Source organism: Micromesistius poutassou (genome assembly GCF_964030765.1).
Source record: "Micromesistius poutassou genome assembly, chromosome: 2".
NCBI lineage: Eukaryota > Metazoa > Chordata > Actinopteri > Gadiformes > Gadidae > Micromesistius > Micromesistius poutassou.
In genome coordinates this window covers 4387446-4402551 of record NC_140272.1, presented here as the reverse complement: position 1 = coordinate 4402551, position 15106 = coordinate 4387446, and the positions used below count along the sequence as shown (strand labels likewise).

At 49.6% G+C, this 15106-nt stretch overlaps 2 protein-coding genes across 2 annotated transcripts; one reads left to right on the top strand and one right to left on the bottom strand.

Moving 5' to 3' along the window:
• Window positions 1–1172: 1172 nt before the first annotated feature.
• On the top strand, window positions 1173–4122 carry nmur3 (neuromedin U receptor 3; the record flags this gene model as incomplete). Its single annotated transcript, XM_084464666.1, has 2 exons — window positions 1173–2160; window positions 3680–4122. 2 exons carry the CDS (start codon window positions 1173–1175, stop codon window positions 4120–4122), a joined length of 1431 nt encoding a protein of 476 aa, XP_084320792.1.
• A 2119-nt stretch (window positions 4123–6241) lies between these two features.
• lactbl1b (lactamase, beta-like 1b) lies at window positions 6242–14754 on the bottom strand (the record flags this gene model as incomplete). The annotated part of the gene is made up of 7 exons (XM_084464245.1): window positions 6242–7220; window positions 7542–7647; window positions 8120–8367; window positions 10493–10650; window positions 11549–11655; window positions 12156–12327; window positions 14695–14754. 7 exons carry the CDS (start codon window positions 14752–14754, stop codon window positions 6242–6244), a joined length of 1830 nt encoding a protein of 609 aa, XP_084320371.1.
• Between the last annotated feature and the right edge of the window lie 352 nt (window positions 14755–15106).

Sequence of the window (15106 nt, the reverse complement as noted above, 5' to 3'; positions counted from 1 at the left end):
TCCTCCCCCCCACAGACACACAAGTGAGCTGATGAGGAGGAGAACAACAACAGCACGTGTGTGGTTCACCTCTTCCCCCCATTCTTCTTCTCATGCTCTGTGCAGAGTGTGTGCTCTGTGCACACACGCACACGCGCACACACACACACGCACGCACACACACACACACACACACACACACACACACACACACAAATACACATGCACACACGAACACGTATCATGCACACACACACACATACACACACACACACATACAGTACATTTCAACAATATCCAGTTTCAGTTTCACTTTCATCTGAGCATGCAAATGTTCATTTCTTTCTTCCGTCTCTCTCTCTCTCTCTCTCTCTCTCTCTCTCTCTCTCTCTCTCTCTCTCTCTCTCTCTCTCTCTCTCTCTCTTTGTAGGCTGCTAGTGAATGGCGTCTATACAGCAGCCTCGAGATGCGCCACCAGCATTGTAATTCACATCGGTCTGCTCCACGTACAGTAAAATAACTTTTGTTCTGAGCACGTGTTGCATCTTCTTCCCCGAGCGACGCGAGTTTTATTTTTAATTTCTGGAACCATTTGAAGTATGGTCCAAAAGGAGCGCGTCTCACGAGGAGGTTGGCATACGAAAAACAAGGTACGGTTATTAGTAACTAATAATTTAATAATCTTAACAGTCTATCAATAACAGTCTATCAATAATTTAATGTTGTTTTGATTACATTTTTCAGTATGATGTGTTTTTTAACTGGCTTATATCTTTGTTTTAGCGAATCAAATATTTTATTTTGTGTTATTGCTTTTGATTGTGTAGAATTGTAGTAGGCTATGTGCGTTTTTATTAATAGCGTTAGCAGCCAGCGTTTTAACCAAACACCCACATTAATTTACAGGAACGATGAGTTAACTGTTAACTGATTAACTGTTAAAACTGCAATTGATGCTCTTCTCAGTCCACTTTAGGGTAATTGCTTCATTCAATGTCCCCCTTTTATATTCATGTTTCATCTCAAGGTGGCTTGGTGATTGTGACACAGCTACTTATGTGTCATATAAATGAACTTACTGTTCATGTCTTCCCTATGAGGCCCATATCAATGTCATTGACCTCCAATGTAGTTCACGTCAGAAGTCTTCAGAGTAAGATGGACTTCTGGAGAGAGAGAGAGAGAGAGAGAAAATGGAAACGGAACCGCAGCCCATTCTCAACTCTCGCCTTCCCTCCAGGTTTCCTCTGAACATGGAGCAGCTCACGGCGATCACCCTTCCCCCCCGCAACTGTTCCACGCCGCCCTGCCCGCCCCCCCATGCCATCGCCCACCCCACCCCCACCTCCACCTCCGCCACCTCAGCGGGCCTCAACGGCAGCAGCGAGCCCCCCCCCTCCTCCTCCTCCTCCTCCTCCTCCTCCTCCTCCTCCTCCTCCTCCGACCTCCTCTTTGAGATCCTGGGCCCCAAGCAGTCGCCATTCGTCCTGCCCATCACCTCTGTCTACCTGCTCATCTTCCTCATGGGGCTGTCGGGCAACCTGCTGACCTGCACCGTCATCGCCAAGCACAAGAAGATGCGCACGCCCACCAACCTGTACCTGGTGAGCCTGGCGGCGTCCGACCTGCTGCTGCTGCTGTTCGCCATGCCCCTGGAGCTGTACGACCTGTGGCGGAACTACCCCTTCCCCTTCGGCGAGGGCGGCTGCTACCTCAAGACCTTCCTGTTCGAGATGGTGTGCTTCGCCTCCATCCTCAACGTCACGGCGCTGAGCGCCGAGCGCTACATGGCCGTGGTGCACCCGCTGAAGACGCGCTACCTGTCCACCAACGGCCACGCCCGCCGCGTCATCAGCGGCGTGTGGCTGGTGTCCATGGCGTGCGCCGTGCCCAACACCCTGCTCCACGGCATCTTCCGGCTGCCCGGGAGGGCGGAGGAGTCGGCCATCTGCACGGTGCTGCGGCCGCTGTGGGTCTACAACCTGCTGATCCAGGTCACCACCGTGTGCTTCTACCTGCTGCCCATGGCGGTGATCAGCGCGCTGTACCTGGTGATGGCCGTGCACCTGGGCCGCGAGCAGAGACGGCCGCCCGCCCACCTGGGGAAGAACTGCAGCTCCAGAACCAAGGCCAAGATCAAGGGGGAGAGCGGGCGCCGCAGGCAGGTCACCAAGATGCTGGGTGAGTCATCGCCACGGCGACAGGAAACAAATCGCCCGATATGTGCGTTTTTTTGTGTAAATTCGCAGATTTTGTTTTCCCCCTGGCATGATTTACAGACAATTTCAAAAAATGTTCCTTTTTTAAATTGAGACTTGTAACATTTGTAATCATCATTGTGTCATTTTTACGATGAAAATTGAGGGAGCAAAAGCAGTATCGGCTCCAAATATCGGCTCAAGAAAATCGGCAGCTCGTATCGGTCATCGGCTAAGACTGATGAAAAAAATCGGTATCGGCCCTAAAAAAAACATATCCGTCGATCCCTAGTTTGAACCCACTTGTTTTATACCTGTTGTCATTCCTGAGCAAGCTGTCCTAACACCATTAATAATAATAACCATTAATAACCATAAATAATAACAATAATTTAAGCTCCTTAATAATATGTATTTGGAACAATTTGATATAAGTCACTTTCGGATAATAGTGTATGCTAAATGACAAAGATTTTAAATGATTGTTGTTCCTGCCCTTTTTATTATTTCCATTCCCATTTTATGGCCCTTCATATGAAAGGGCTTTGAGTCTTTGTGTCCTTGTTATTGTGTTTCCCTGGGTGCTGACGACCATCAAGTTATATTTCTGGAGAAAACAAATAAGATTGTGTGGTGAGGCTGTGGACCTACAAATCCCTCATGCGGATGACCGGCTACGAAGCAGAGATCTAACACAAATCAAATCACAGTCTGACAATCATATTGTCTGTCTGGTGGCACTTCATGGAAGAGACAATATTTGTGTTATCCGTTGATGCTACTGGAGGTGACTAGGCCTTCACCCCACAGCTATGATGAGTGGTGTATGTTTGAATTATACACTACACCAGTGGTTCTCAACCTTTTTGAGTCACGACCCCCAATTTAACATGCACTGCTGTCCGCGCCCCCCCCCCCCCTCCCCCCCCCACACACACACACACACTGGCTATAAGTAAATGAACTAATGGCCAAGACCGCAGACCTCGATCTCGCTCGCTCATTCGCTCTCACTCGCTCTCTTTTTCTCTCTCTCTCTCTCTCGCTTCCCCTCACTCTCTCTGCACATACTGGTTTAAATAATGAACAACAATAAACAAATGCTGAGTGCTGATCAAGAGTTTTGTGCAAGCAATTTAAGGTCCCGACTCTTGTCGCGTGACTTGTCGCTTGACTCTTGTCTGGTGTCTTGTAGTGTTCTGGTCGCCCACTCGCAAAGCAGACAGCCGCACCGCGGCTGCGTGTTTTTTCCACATTCAAATATAAATTTTCACCTTTGAATGTCTGTTTTTCAAAACTATTCAAATAGGCATATATATTCAAATTTAGAATATTGGTTGACAATGTCTGTATGTGTGAATGCAGGCTGGGGACCAGAACCAGGAACAGGTCCTCCACCCAGTCACCCTGTTAGTGAGGGCTGGTATCAGGAGGGGGACACCTCCATCTGTATCCAAACCGTTTCCCCGCCTAACCCCTCCCTCTCCGGCCTCCCTCCCCAGCCATGGTGGTGGCGGCGTTCGGCGTGTGCTGGGCCCCCTTCCACGTGGAGCGGCTCCTGTGGAGCTCCGTCAGCCAGTGGACGGACACCATGCACGCCGTGTACCAGTGGGTGCACATCCTGTCTGGCGTCCTCTTCTACCTCAGCTCCGCCGTCAACCCCATCATCTACAACCTGCTGTCCACGCGCTTCCGCGAGGGCTTCCGCGAGCTCGTGTGCTCGCGGGCGGTGGACGCCGGCGCCGAGTGGGCCGTCCGCGACTCCCCCCCGCTGGGTCTGAGGGGGCCGACCGGGCCCCGGGGGGGGCAACGGCCAGGCCCGGCCCCCGGACCCAGCCTCCATCTCCTCCCCGGGTCCGGCGGGACGGCCGGTCTCGACCCGGGCCCCGACGCCGGCCTGCTGAGGAGGTGCAGAGAGGACGACTGCGTGACCTCTGCCTGCTGATTGGATGGCAGGGCGGAGGCACACGAGCCAATCAGCAGCTCACGTTCAGCAGAGAGATTGTCTTTCATCGTCATTCAACGCAGTGTTTATTTTGTTTGACTTTGGCTTGGTTTGTACCTTTGTCGTGTATGAACACGTGCTTGCCTATGTTTATAATTATGTCTTCAAAGGATTAATTATTCATTTGTTAATTTATTTATTTATGCATTTACTGTAAAATACATGTTTTTAATGATCCAGTGGTGCAGAGTACACGAGATAGGGAATGAGAAGGTGGAACGTGGTGGAAGTGTCTCAGATGTTTTATTCAGCTGCAGTGAACGCTTCTCCGAGCGGGGAGTCGTCCATGCTTGCCTTCCTGGGAGTTCTAACCAGCCCCAGTTCCATAACTCAAGAAGCTTTCCAGAAGTGAATTTGGAGTTTGTAATGTTTTATGTTATCAGGTACTTTATTTTCCTATTTGCTGAATGTGTATTATGTGTTTACTGTGTGGAGATACTGAACCATGAATGTACAGGTGATCATCCTCTGCTGATGTGAAGTGTCACTACTACAGATAATTGAGGTGTTATTACCATTTGTTAACAATGATCATCACAGCAAAGTCATTAGGGCCATGAGGAAATGATATGCATCACAGCTTCGATTGCAAAGTGCGTTTCGATATTTTCAATTCATTCTCCTTTTCATGTCTTTAAAAATAAACTGGTTTAGTGTATTGGTTTCTGTATTGTGTTGGTAAAAAGTGTGCTGTTGCTTTTATGAATTGTCTTTACAGTCGTGCCTCGTATACTCAACACTGTGTCAGCATAAGAAAAAAGAACAAGAACATTAAGGTTTCAATTGTTCATCCATTCATTACATTTGTTTTGCTATGTCCGCAATGACATCATACTATATTAAAACAACATTACATACAATATTTAAGGTCCAATGTTTATCACACAATTGGTGTGTGTGGGTAAAATGTTTGTTTTATCCTAGCCTGGATTTCTCTGTTTATCTTGGTGAATCTTTTCAATCTCAACCACAATTTCACAGTTCAGACGACTGCATTTGAATCTGATTCTTTGGTCCGTCAAACATAATCGTACATTTTGCGGTGTAAATTGTTTTACAGTCCTGATTTATGTACCGTTGTATTTTATTTTAAAGCCATTCTTGCTTGAGAAGTTTTCCTTTTTGATTCATTCTCCCACATTGTATTGGCGTCTCGTGGGGATTCTTCTTTCAGGGATTACAAAGTGTGGACTCATACCTGCTGAGTCAAGCTATTCTTCTTTTGACTGATTGTCAATGTATTTCACACATAAAGGCAAGGCACACCATCTCTGTTGTTTATTGCAACGTCCTGTTGCCACAGCAACATGACCCAAACATGAGCATTTGCAACAAAGACTACAAAGCCTTCCATTAATGAAAGGCAAATTGATTCTCCTTATTCCTTATTTTGCCATCGGTGCAAAAGTAACATCCAATGACAAGCTTGTTGTATCAACCTGGCAGACCTGATGCCCTGAGGCTTCACAAGAGACCAAACAAATAGAACAAAACATGACGAGGACATTTGATAAATGAGCTTTCTGTCACACAAACAAGGTCAGAGTCCACAGACGGCAGAGACAGCAAAAGAAAGGCAGTAAAGACAAGACAAACTCACCACAGGTATATGCTACATCTGGGGTGTTATGATATTGGTGGACTGATACCGGTATTGATTGATTAGCGTTTGACGCTGTCTGTGTTTCGGTTCTTATGAACACAGACATATTTGTGTATGCCGATTGATATCAGCAATTTACCCACCATCTACTGATACAATATTGTACATCAAACATATGTATCAGTGCATCCCTAAAATACCGGTAAATATAAATGATATGTCGAACAGACTGATGATGTTTGACATGGGTCATTTCTTTACACAAAATAAATAAATTTCTTCTGAACAGATTCCACGAATAAAGGTAAGCATAATGAATTTCCCGGTCCTCACCGCACATTGTCCTCCTGCTCCGTAGAGTCTTCCGTGAGTGTCCTTGGAGGCTCCCATTCTCAGCTCCTCAGATCATCTGCCTCTTTGTTCCAGAAATGCTGGTTTCAATACCAGCGGCGGTACTCAGCTGGAGAAGGAGGGTTTCCGTGCTATTCGAACCACGTTGTACGTGTTCAGCCCCGGGGCGTCGAACCCGGGGGACAGCCCCCGTCGGTCCAGCGTGTAGAAGTTGAAGAGCTGGCCGTCCTGGGCCTCCAGCGACACGGAGGCGGTGCTGACCCGCAGCACGCAGGGGTACTCCTTCTCGAACACCACCCTGAACACCCGCTCCACCAGGTAGTTGAGCTTGATGGTGCGGTAGCGCTCCGGGATCAGCTCCTCGATCTGGGGCCCGAACTGCTGCATGCTGAGCACCCCGTCCGGCCCCGCCCGGATCTGGTAGAAGGTGATGTTCCCGTAGGTGAAGAAGCCCACGTAGGCCTCGGGGTTGGGGGGAGGCGAGAGCCCCTTCCGGGCCTCGCGGAAGGCCTTCTCCAGGGCCGGCACGATGAGGCCGTAGGTCTGGGCCACCAGGTCCTGGCCGGGGGGCCGGGCCCCCGCCATCAGCAGCACCAGGCCCAGCTTGAGCCGGGGCACCAGAGAGAAGGTGGCAGAGTAGCCGTCCAGATCCCCGTCCTTGCGCACCACCTCGTAGCCCAGCTGCTCGTTCACCTCCCAGGGCGTGCCGGTGCGGTTGGCGAAGTAGTCCTTCTCGCAGCGGAACAGCGGCGTGAGCATGATCTTCAGGGTGTCGGGCTCCAGGAGCTTGCGGTGGTACGTGCCCAGTAGCATCATGGCCAGCTTGGCCAGGTCGGCGGCCGTGGAGAACATCTGACCGGAGGGCCGGTACCAGCCCAGGTCGTAGAGGGGCGCCGGCTGCCCGCTGGAGTACACGCCCACAGCCAGCTGGGCCTGCAGCCCCGGGCTGAGGTCGAAGCCCGTGTCCTCCATGCCCAGCCGCTCCAGGATGTTGTCCATGACCCAGCGCTGGTAGTCCACGCCCAGAACCCTCTCTGCCATGGTGTGGGCCAGCAGGGAGAAGGCCAGGTTGCTATAGTGACATCTGGAGGAAAGGTACGAGTGACAAAGGAAAACAACACCTGCTGAGCAGCATGAAAAAGCTACAGCCTTACTATACAGTATAAAATATATATAAAATTCAGTGTATGCACTCCTTTGTGAAGTAAGTAAAGTCCCCAGGGGGGAAACAGTGTAGTTCAAAAAAACCCTGCAACATAAAACATTGGACAGGAATGACCAACAAATACAACAGCGTTATGATAAACCACTTCCTGGTGATCAGGGTCGGACAGGGAGTGGAGGGCAGCATCCTGTCCCCCTGACCCACATAGATCAGCAGGATTCTTCAGCAGATCAGACCTACTTGGTGCCCGGGTCGGCCACCAGCACATCGTCCTGGAGCAGGTTGAGGGCCGAATGGGTTTTCCCCTTCCAGAGCAGGTTGGTGGCTCGCAGCCTCCTCGGGAGTCCTGCCGGAGGAAGACGTGGGAGCAAGGAAGGAAGACCATCTTGTGTTTCTATTATGCAGAGTGGGTTGGTTTATTGGCCCTTTTTATGGTGCCAGCGGTAAATTGGTTTGTATCACCGCCATTATACACGCACAAATTGGAAAACCACATGATCATTTGTGTTCTCGCTGTTATTCAAATGAGACGAGGGAGGTGATTCAAACTGATGAGTAATCCCGTGTATATGTCTGGAAATGAGAATGAAACCCAGGAGAGGGAACAGATAAGAGAAACAACCAACTCTAGAAAGTAAGAAAACAAACACCAATAAGAATACAAATATACAGTACTTAGTTCAACTCTGAGCAGACGTGTTAGGGTCACCCTAACCCTAACCCTCACCCTAACCCTCACGCCGTGCTCACACTGTACACTGTAAACGCGGCGTAACCCTAACCCTCACCCTAACCTTAACCCTCACCCTCACCCTCACCTGAGAGCTGGCTGGCCATGCGTCTCAGCGTGACGGAGGAGGAGCGGATGGAGACCTCGCCGCTGTCCAGGAAGATCAGCCCGTCCGTCACGTACTTCAGCTCAGAGTCCCGCATCCTGCCCAGCGGGTTCTTGATGGTGAAGTTCTCGATGTACTTCTCCAGGGGGTCGTCCAGGGAGCCGATGCGCCCGTCCTCCCACAGCTTGTACAGCATCAGCGTGGGGAAGATCTTGGAGAGGCTGGCGATCCTGTGGGAGAGATCGTTCAAAGCCATGTTTGTGTCATGATCTCTGGGGTGTGCTACATGCGTGTTGCCGATGCAGACTGCAGGAAAACGTATTCTGACACACTCAAACAATAGGATTGTTACATTGTTACATTGTACACTAAACCTAGCTTATGTGTAGCATATGTTTTTGATAATAATGTGGCGAGCAGCACGGGAATGCCCAAGTTATAAGAGTCTGCAACTCTCGTGGCCCATACTCCACACAACCCTGAGAGTAGTCTTTTTTTAAACACACCACACACCACACACAAACACATGAAACACACATCATATCGCTAACCCTAACCCGCCACAACCACGAGGCCTCCGTGTTGCTGACCCACCTAGGATCCATATCTTTTAAATATGTTGACAAGCCAAGGGCGAATGGAGGATGAGTGAGGGAGCTCATAAGAGCTGGCTGGAGCTAAAACATCTGAGGAGATAAATGTGTACTCCAGTGATACTCAGTACTTTAATATGTACTATCACACTACAGCGGTGATACTCAGTACTTTAATGTGTACTCACTACAGCGGTGGAGCTCACTGGGGCTTTTGTTTGAATTTTCAATGTTGTTCCAGTCACAGATTTATTCCACACGTATCCACCCTCCTCTCTTCCCATACACCCGGAAAACCATCCGGATAAAAGGATTGGACAACAAAAACCTTGTCACCAGGCAGAAAAGGACAAAACCTGTAGATGGTGTACTCGTTAGGGGGAGCCTCACCTGTAGATGGTGTACTCGTTAGGGGGGACCTCACCTCACCTGTAGATGGTGTACTCGTTAGGGGGGCCCTCACCTCACCTGTAGATGGTGTATTCGTTAGGGGGAGCCTCACCTGTAGATGGTGTACTCGTTAGGGGGACCCTCACCTGTAGATGGTGTACTCGTTAGGGGAGACCTCACCTCACCTGTAGATGGTGTACTCGTTAGGGGGGATCTCACCTCACCTGTAGATGGTGTACTCGTTAGGGGGAGCCTCACCTGTAGATGGTGTACTCGTTAGGGGGAGCCTCACCTGTAGATGGTGTACTCGTTAGGGGGAGCCTCACCTGTAGATGGTGTACTCGTTAGGGGGGACCTCACCTCACCTGTAGATGGTGTACTCGTTAGGGGGAGCCTCACCTCACCTGTAGATGGTGTACTCGTTAGGGGGAGCCTCACCTGTAGATGGTGTACTCGTTAGGGGGAGCCTCACCTGTAGATGGTGTACTCGTTAGGGGGAGCCTCACCTCACCTGTAGATGGTGTACTCGTTAGGGGGGCCCTCACCTCACCTGTAGATGGTGTATTCGTTAGGGGGAGCCTCACCTGTAGATGGTGTACTCGTTAGGGGGACCCTCACCTGTAGATGGTGTACTCGTTAGGGGAGACCTCACCTCACCTGTAGATGGTGTACTCGTTAGGGGGGATCTCACCTCACCTGTAGATGGTGTACTCGTTAGGGGGAGCCTCACCTGTAGATGGTGTACTCGTTAGGGGGAGCCTCACCTGTAGATGGTGTACTCGTTAGGGGGAGCCTCACCTGTAGATGGTGTACTCATTAGGGGGGACCTCACCTCACCTGTAGAGGGTGTACTCGTTAGGGGGAGCCTCACCTGTAGATGGTGTACTCGTTAGGGGGAGCCTCACCTCACCTGTAGATGGTGTACTCGTTAGGGGGAGCCTCACCTGTAGATGGTGTACTCGTTAGGGGGACCCTCACCTGTAGATGGTGTACTCGTTAGGGGGAGCCTCACCTCACCTGTAGATGGTGTATTCGTTAGGGGGAGCCTCACCTGTAGATGGTGTACTCGTTAGGGGGAGCCTCACCTGTAGATGGTGTACTCGTTAGGGGGACCCTCACCTGTAGATGGTGTACTCGTTAGGGGGGACCTCACCTCACCTGTAGATGGTGTACTCGTTAGGGGGGCCCTCACCTCACCTGTAGATGGTGTATTCGTTAGGGGGAGCCTCACCTGTAGATGGTGTACTCGTTAGGGGGACCCTCACCTGTAGATGGTGTACTCGTTAGGGGGAGCCTCACCTCACCTGTAGATGGTGTACTCGTTAGGGGGAGCCTCACCTGTAGATGGTGTACTCGTTAGGGGGAGCCTCACCTGTAGATGGTGTACTCGTTAGGGGGGCCAGAGAGGGGGTCCGTCCGGTTCCTCTTCCCAAAGTTCCCGGTCCACAGCACCGTGTCGTTGAAGATGACGATGGCGGACAGCGCGGGCAGGCTGACGGCGTTGACGCTCTGGCGGAGCAGTGCGTCCACCTACACCCGGGACAGAGCAGCCATTAGCACCTCAGCCATTAGCACGCCCGTCATTAGCACGTCAGCTAACGCCAACGCAAGCCACCGCTGCTCGTTAGTAAGTACACATTAGCTAACAAACATTAAGACACCCCCCCCCCCCCCCGTTGTTATTAATAAGTGCTCAGACTTGCAGAAAAGAGTCACAAACTCAAACTTTTTGATTGGCAGGCTTGACTAAGAAATCCAGGGAAGACGTGCCTGATTCCTCCATAGTGAGAGCGGCGTGGCTGCGGCATATTAAATATAGCCTTGATTTTTCCGCGTGAGAAATACAATGTGTGGCGGGAGTGCGTGACAAAAGACCGAAAGGAGTGACTGTGACACTTTATTTAAAAGCTAACCCACAAAAGCTAACCCATTAACCCTAGCTCCTATGCTAATGCTATATAAGAATACAAATGTGTATTTCTACCCTCTGAAAAGTGTTAGTTTTCACGGTTCAATGAATCCTTCATCTCACTCCCTGATGCTGATCAGTAATTATGGTGATAATGAGTCTTTGATGCTGTGGGCTGAAAGTCGTGAGGTAACTTTAAACACGTCCACTGATGAGTAGAACGTGCCGCTTGTATGAAACAAATGTTTTAAAGAGATGAAAGCTGTTGAAGCAAGGGTAACACTTTATAAAAATGTTCATGTTCATTCATTAGTAATTAACAAGCCATTATTGTTTTACTTATATTCATTATATTACTGACGTTATATAATGATTTACTGAAGCAAGCATTGAGAATATAACCTAATATAAATAAATATAAATACACGTAATATATATATTTCATTTAAATGAATAAATCAAATCGATGTTCTTTCCCCTGGTGGTGGGGAGGAGGTACTGCTGTAATAATGCTGTGACCTTCTCCAGCGAGTCCTTCAGGACGGGGATGGGGTGCTCCAGGGGGCGGGGCTCAGGGTACCGGGGACACATCTCCTCCGCTCTGGAGTTACGACCCAGTCCCTCGCCTGAGAGAGAGAGTGAGAGAGAGAGAGAGAGAGAGAGAGACAAAGAGAGAGACAAAGAGAGAGAGAGAGAGAGAGAGAGGAGCGGAACGAAAGAGACAGAGACCGAGAGAGAAGGAGAGAGAGAGACAAAGAGAGAGACAAAGAGAGAGAGAGAGACAGCGAGAGAGAGGGAGGGAGGGAGAGAACACTAGGCCCACATGAAGTCTTAACAGATATACGGTCGTCCTGTTTGATACAAAGAGCTGAGAGAGATATTGGTGGCCTGTCAGCGCTCTATTTATTCTCCTTTCCTGGTACCGTCCACTGACGTGACCTTAAGCAGAACAGTAGCCCACGCTGCGATCACACACCGCTCAGCGAACAACATAAAAGACTGGCGGGGGGGGGGCACCGTGGCTCCCTTGTTCCTCAACCGGTTGCCTGATTGGTGAGGCTGCACACCTGTTGTGCATTGAATAAGTGTGTGTGTGTGTGTGTGTGTGTGTGTGTGTGTGTGTCACCTGCATGGAGCTTGGGCAGCTGGTACTGCCACAGGAAGCAGCCGGTCATGACCAGAGAGAGGAGCAGGAAGAAGACGAGCCCCAGCTGGGTGAGCTTCACCTTCATCTGCTTGGCTTTGGTCACATCCGCAAACTTAACAGCAGCTACAGGAGCGGCTGGGGCAGGGGGGGGCTGGGGATCACACACACACACACACACACACACGCACACAAACGCACACACACACACACACACACACATATAAACAAACACACGTGCATGAACATACACGCACACACACACACACACACGTGCATACACATACATACACACACAAACATTCACACATGCATACATACACATACACATACACACATGCACAGCAGGTTAGAATGGACATATATATATATTATGACCAGTGCTATTAAATAAAACAGCAGTGTGTGATCTCTGAGAGAGAGAGAGAGAGAGGAGACACAAACAACGACGTTGCCTCTCTCCCTGACTGACTGTAATCCCAGAGCACACCATCCTATCGCAATTCAATTTCCTGTCCATGCAGGCAGAGTTCACTGACATCATAATCCACAGATTTACCCACCAAAGCACATCTGGGCGCCAGTGGAAATCTTAATCTCTAATCCCCAACCAAGAGTGAATTCACTGCTGTTCAGTCTTGTTCCAACCGAGGACTTCCCCAAAGCTGACAACCGGCACGTTTGGACGACGAAGAGGTCCGGTGCATGGCTGGAGTCCGGGGCCTGTAAGTGTTTTTTCTAATTTTTTTTTTTTCTTTTTTCTTTCAGAATGAACACACTCTTCATTGTACGAAGAAACCATTGTTCAACAAAATTGCAAATATTTCATTAAAACAAATGTATGTGTAAAATTAAGAACATGTATGTATGTATGCAGAAGGAAATACGTAAATTGAAAGTGGAATTGAAATTGTGGTGAAAAACCAAGGTGAATAGCTTTGGTTCTCTTCAACTTCATGGTCAGTTCCAGAAATGCTAAGATGGTGCTTTCTCCTCCTTCTTTTCAACAGCTCATTCTCCGTGACCACCCCCACGCTAACCACTCCAAGTCTTTTTGGATATAGTATAAAAAACCTTGATTCTCTCACTGTTCCTCTTTAATTCATCAGCTCTCAGCTTCTACTTTCAACACGTACACGGGGCCCACAGCGTGAGTCTGTATCCAACTGTGGAAGAGTCTCCTCCGTTAACACAGATGAGTGGCACCCTGTGGAGCCTGGCCTCCGCCACACAGGCACGTGCACACATAGGGCCCTAGGGGTGCTTGAGCCCCTGCCCTTTTTGCCTCGTATTAAAAAGTGCCCTGGAGTGTTCGATCGAAGGCCCCCCCCCCATCAACAATCGCGCCCACAACAGCGCTCGTCCGCGATCCAACCCCCCCGTTAACAACAGCGCTCGTCCGCGATCCACCCCCCCCCCCCCCCCCGTCGTCAACAATCACGCCCGCAACAGCGCTCGCCCCCCGTCAACAATTGGGCACCTGCCCCTCAAAACTCCTGTGCACGTGCCTGCCGCCACACACTGGCTCTTCTCTCAGGGGACGTTTGCACCAAGGATTGGAAGATGAGATGAGACGAGATGGAAGCCATCGGATTCTGAACATACACCGGAGCCTGGCTCAAGGTGATGAGGCACAATGAGAGGCTGTCTGAGCCGTCCAATAGGAGGTCAGGACCGGCGGTGCTGAGGCTGGTTGTGTAACAGTAATGGCAGCTGGCTCTGACACTATGATTAACACTCACACATTCTAACCACACATGTGTGCGTGAGCACACACACACACACACACACACACACACATCTACATGAAGCACACACACACACACACACACACATCTACATGAAGCATACACACACACACACACACACACACACACACACACACACACACACACACACACACACACACACACACTTGCATAGCAATCACACACTAAAGTAACATTCAAGCTTTAAGACACACCTCCTGGTTGTCACAGCAACGGCAAGTTCTTATTAGTGACAGCACTGAAGCATACTTTACACTGTCTCATCTCATGATTGAAATCACAGCACCATATAACTGGAAGTACCTTCGCTGAGTCCATTCTCTTTCAGGGAAATGGGTTTTGATTTTAGGGTGGAGCCAAGCCCCTTTGTACGCTGGCACTTAGTGGCCCTGCTGCTTGTTATGCTTTGTTCAAAGGGTTCAAAAAGGTTCATTGAAGTGTTGTGTTCTTTGTGAACTGTGCACTGTGCACATCAAGCAATCTTGGGCTGGAACGTAAAGGAAAAGGTTTTTATGAGGTCACAGTCTGTTACAGTCCGGGTAGAACAGTCAGTACACAGTCAGTTCAGAGCAGTCAGTACAAAACGGTTACAGTGAGATCCAAACAGCCAGTTCAGTTCAGAGCAGTCAGTACAAAACAGTCAATTCAGAACAGTCTGTTTGATACAGTGAGATCCAAACAGCCGGTTCAGTTCAGAGCAGTCCGTGCAGTGAGTTGACAGCAGTCAGTTCGCTGTGCTGATGGACTCTCACCTGGGGCAGCACGCCGTCCACAGAGGCCTCTGTCAGCACCTTACTCCCCATCTTCCCCATGACGGCACGCACGCTGTGAGACCAACACAAACAAACACACAAACATATCATTGGCATTTTCTGCTTCAACGTATTCAGCCATTAAGCGACCAGCGGATTGGATCAGAAGCCAGAAGCCATTAAAGGACAATCAGCGTACACTGGGCGCGGGTTGCGTGAGGTCTCCATCGTTCTATATGGTAAACGTGTTTCAGTCCAATGTAAAGAGCAGTTAACGCTGATGTTGGATTCAATGCTCGCAATATTTACACCATGAACTTGTGAGGACATTACCGGACGAGGAGTGACAATGTCATCAACATGAAGTCGTCATGTGGTCATTAGCATCTGCTAGCAATGTTATCCTATGCTA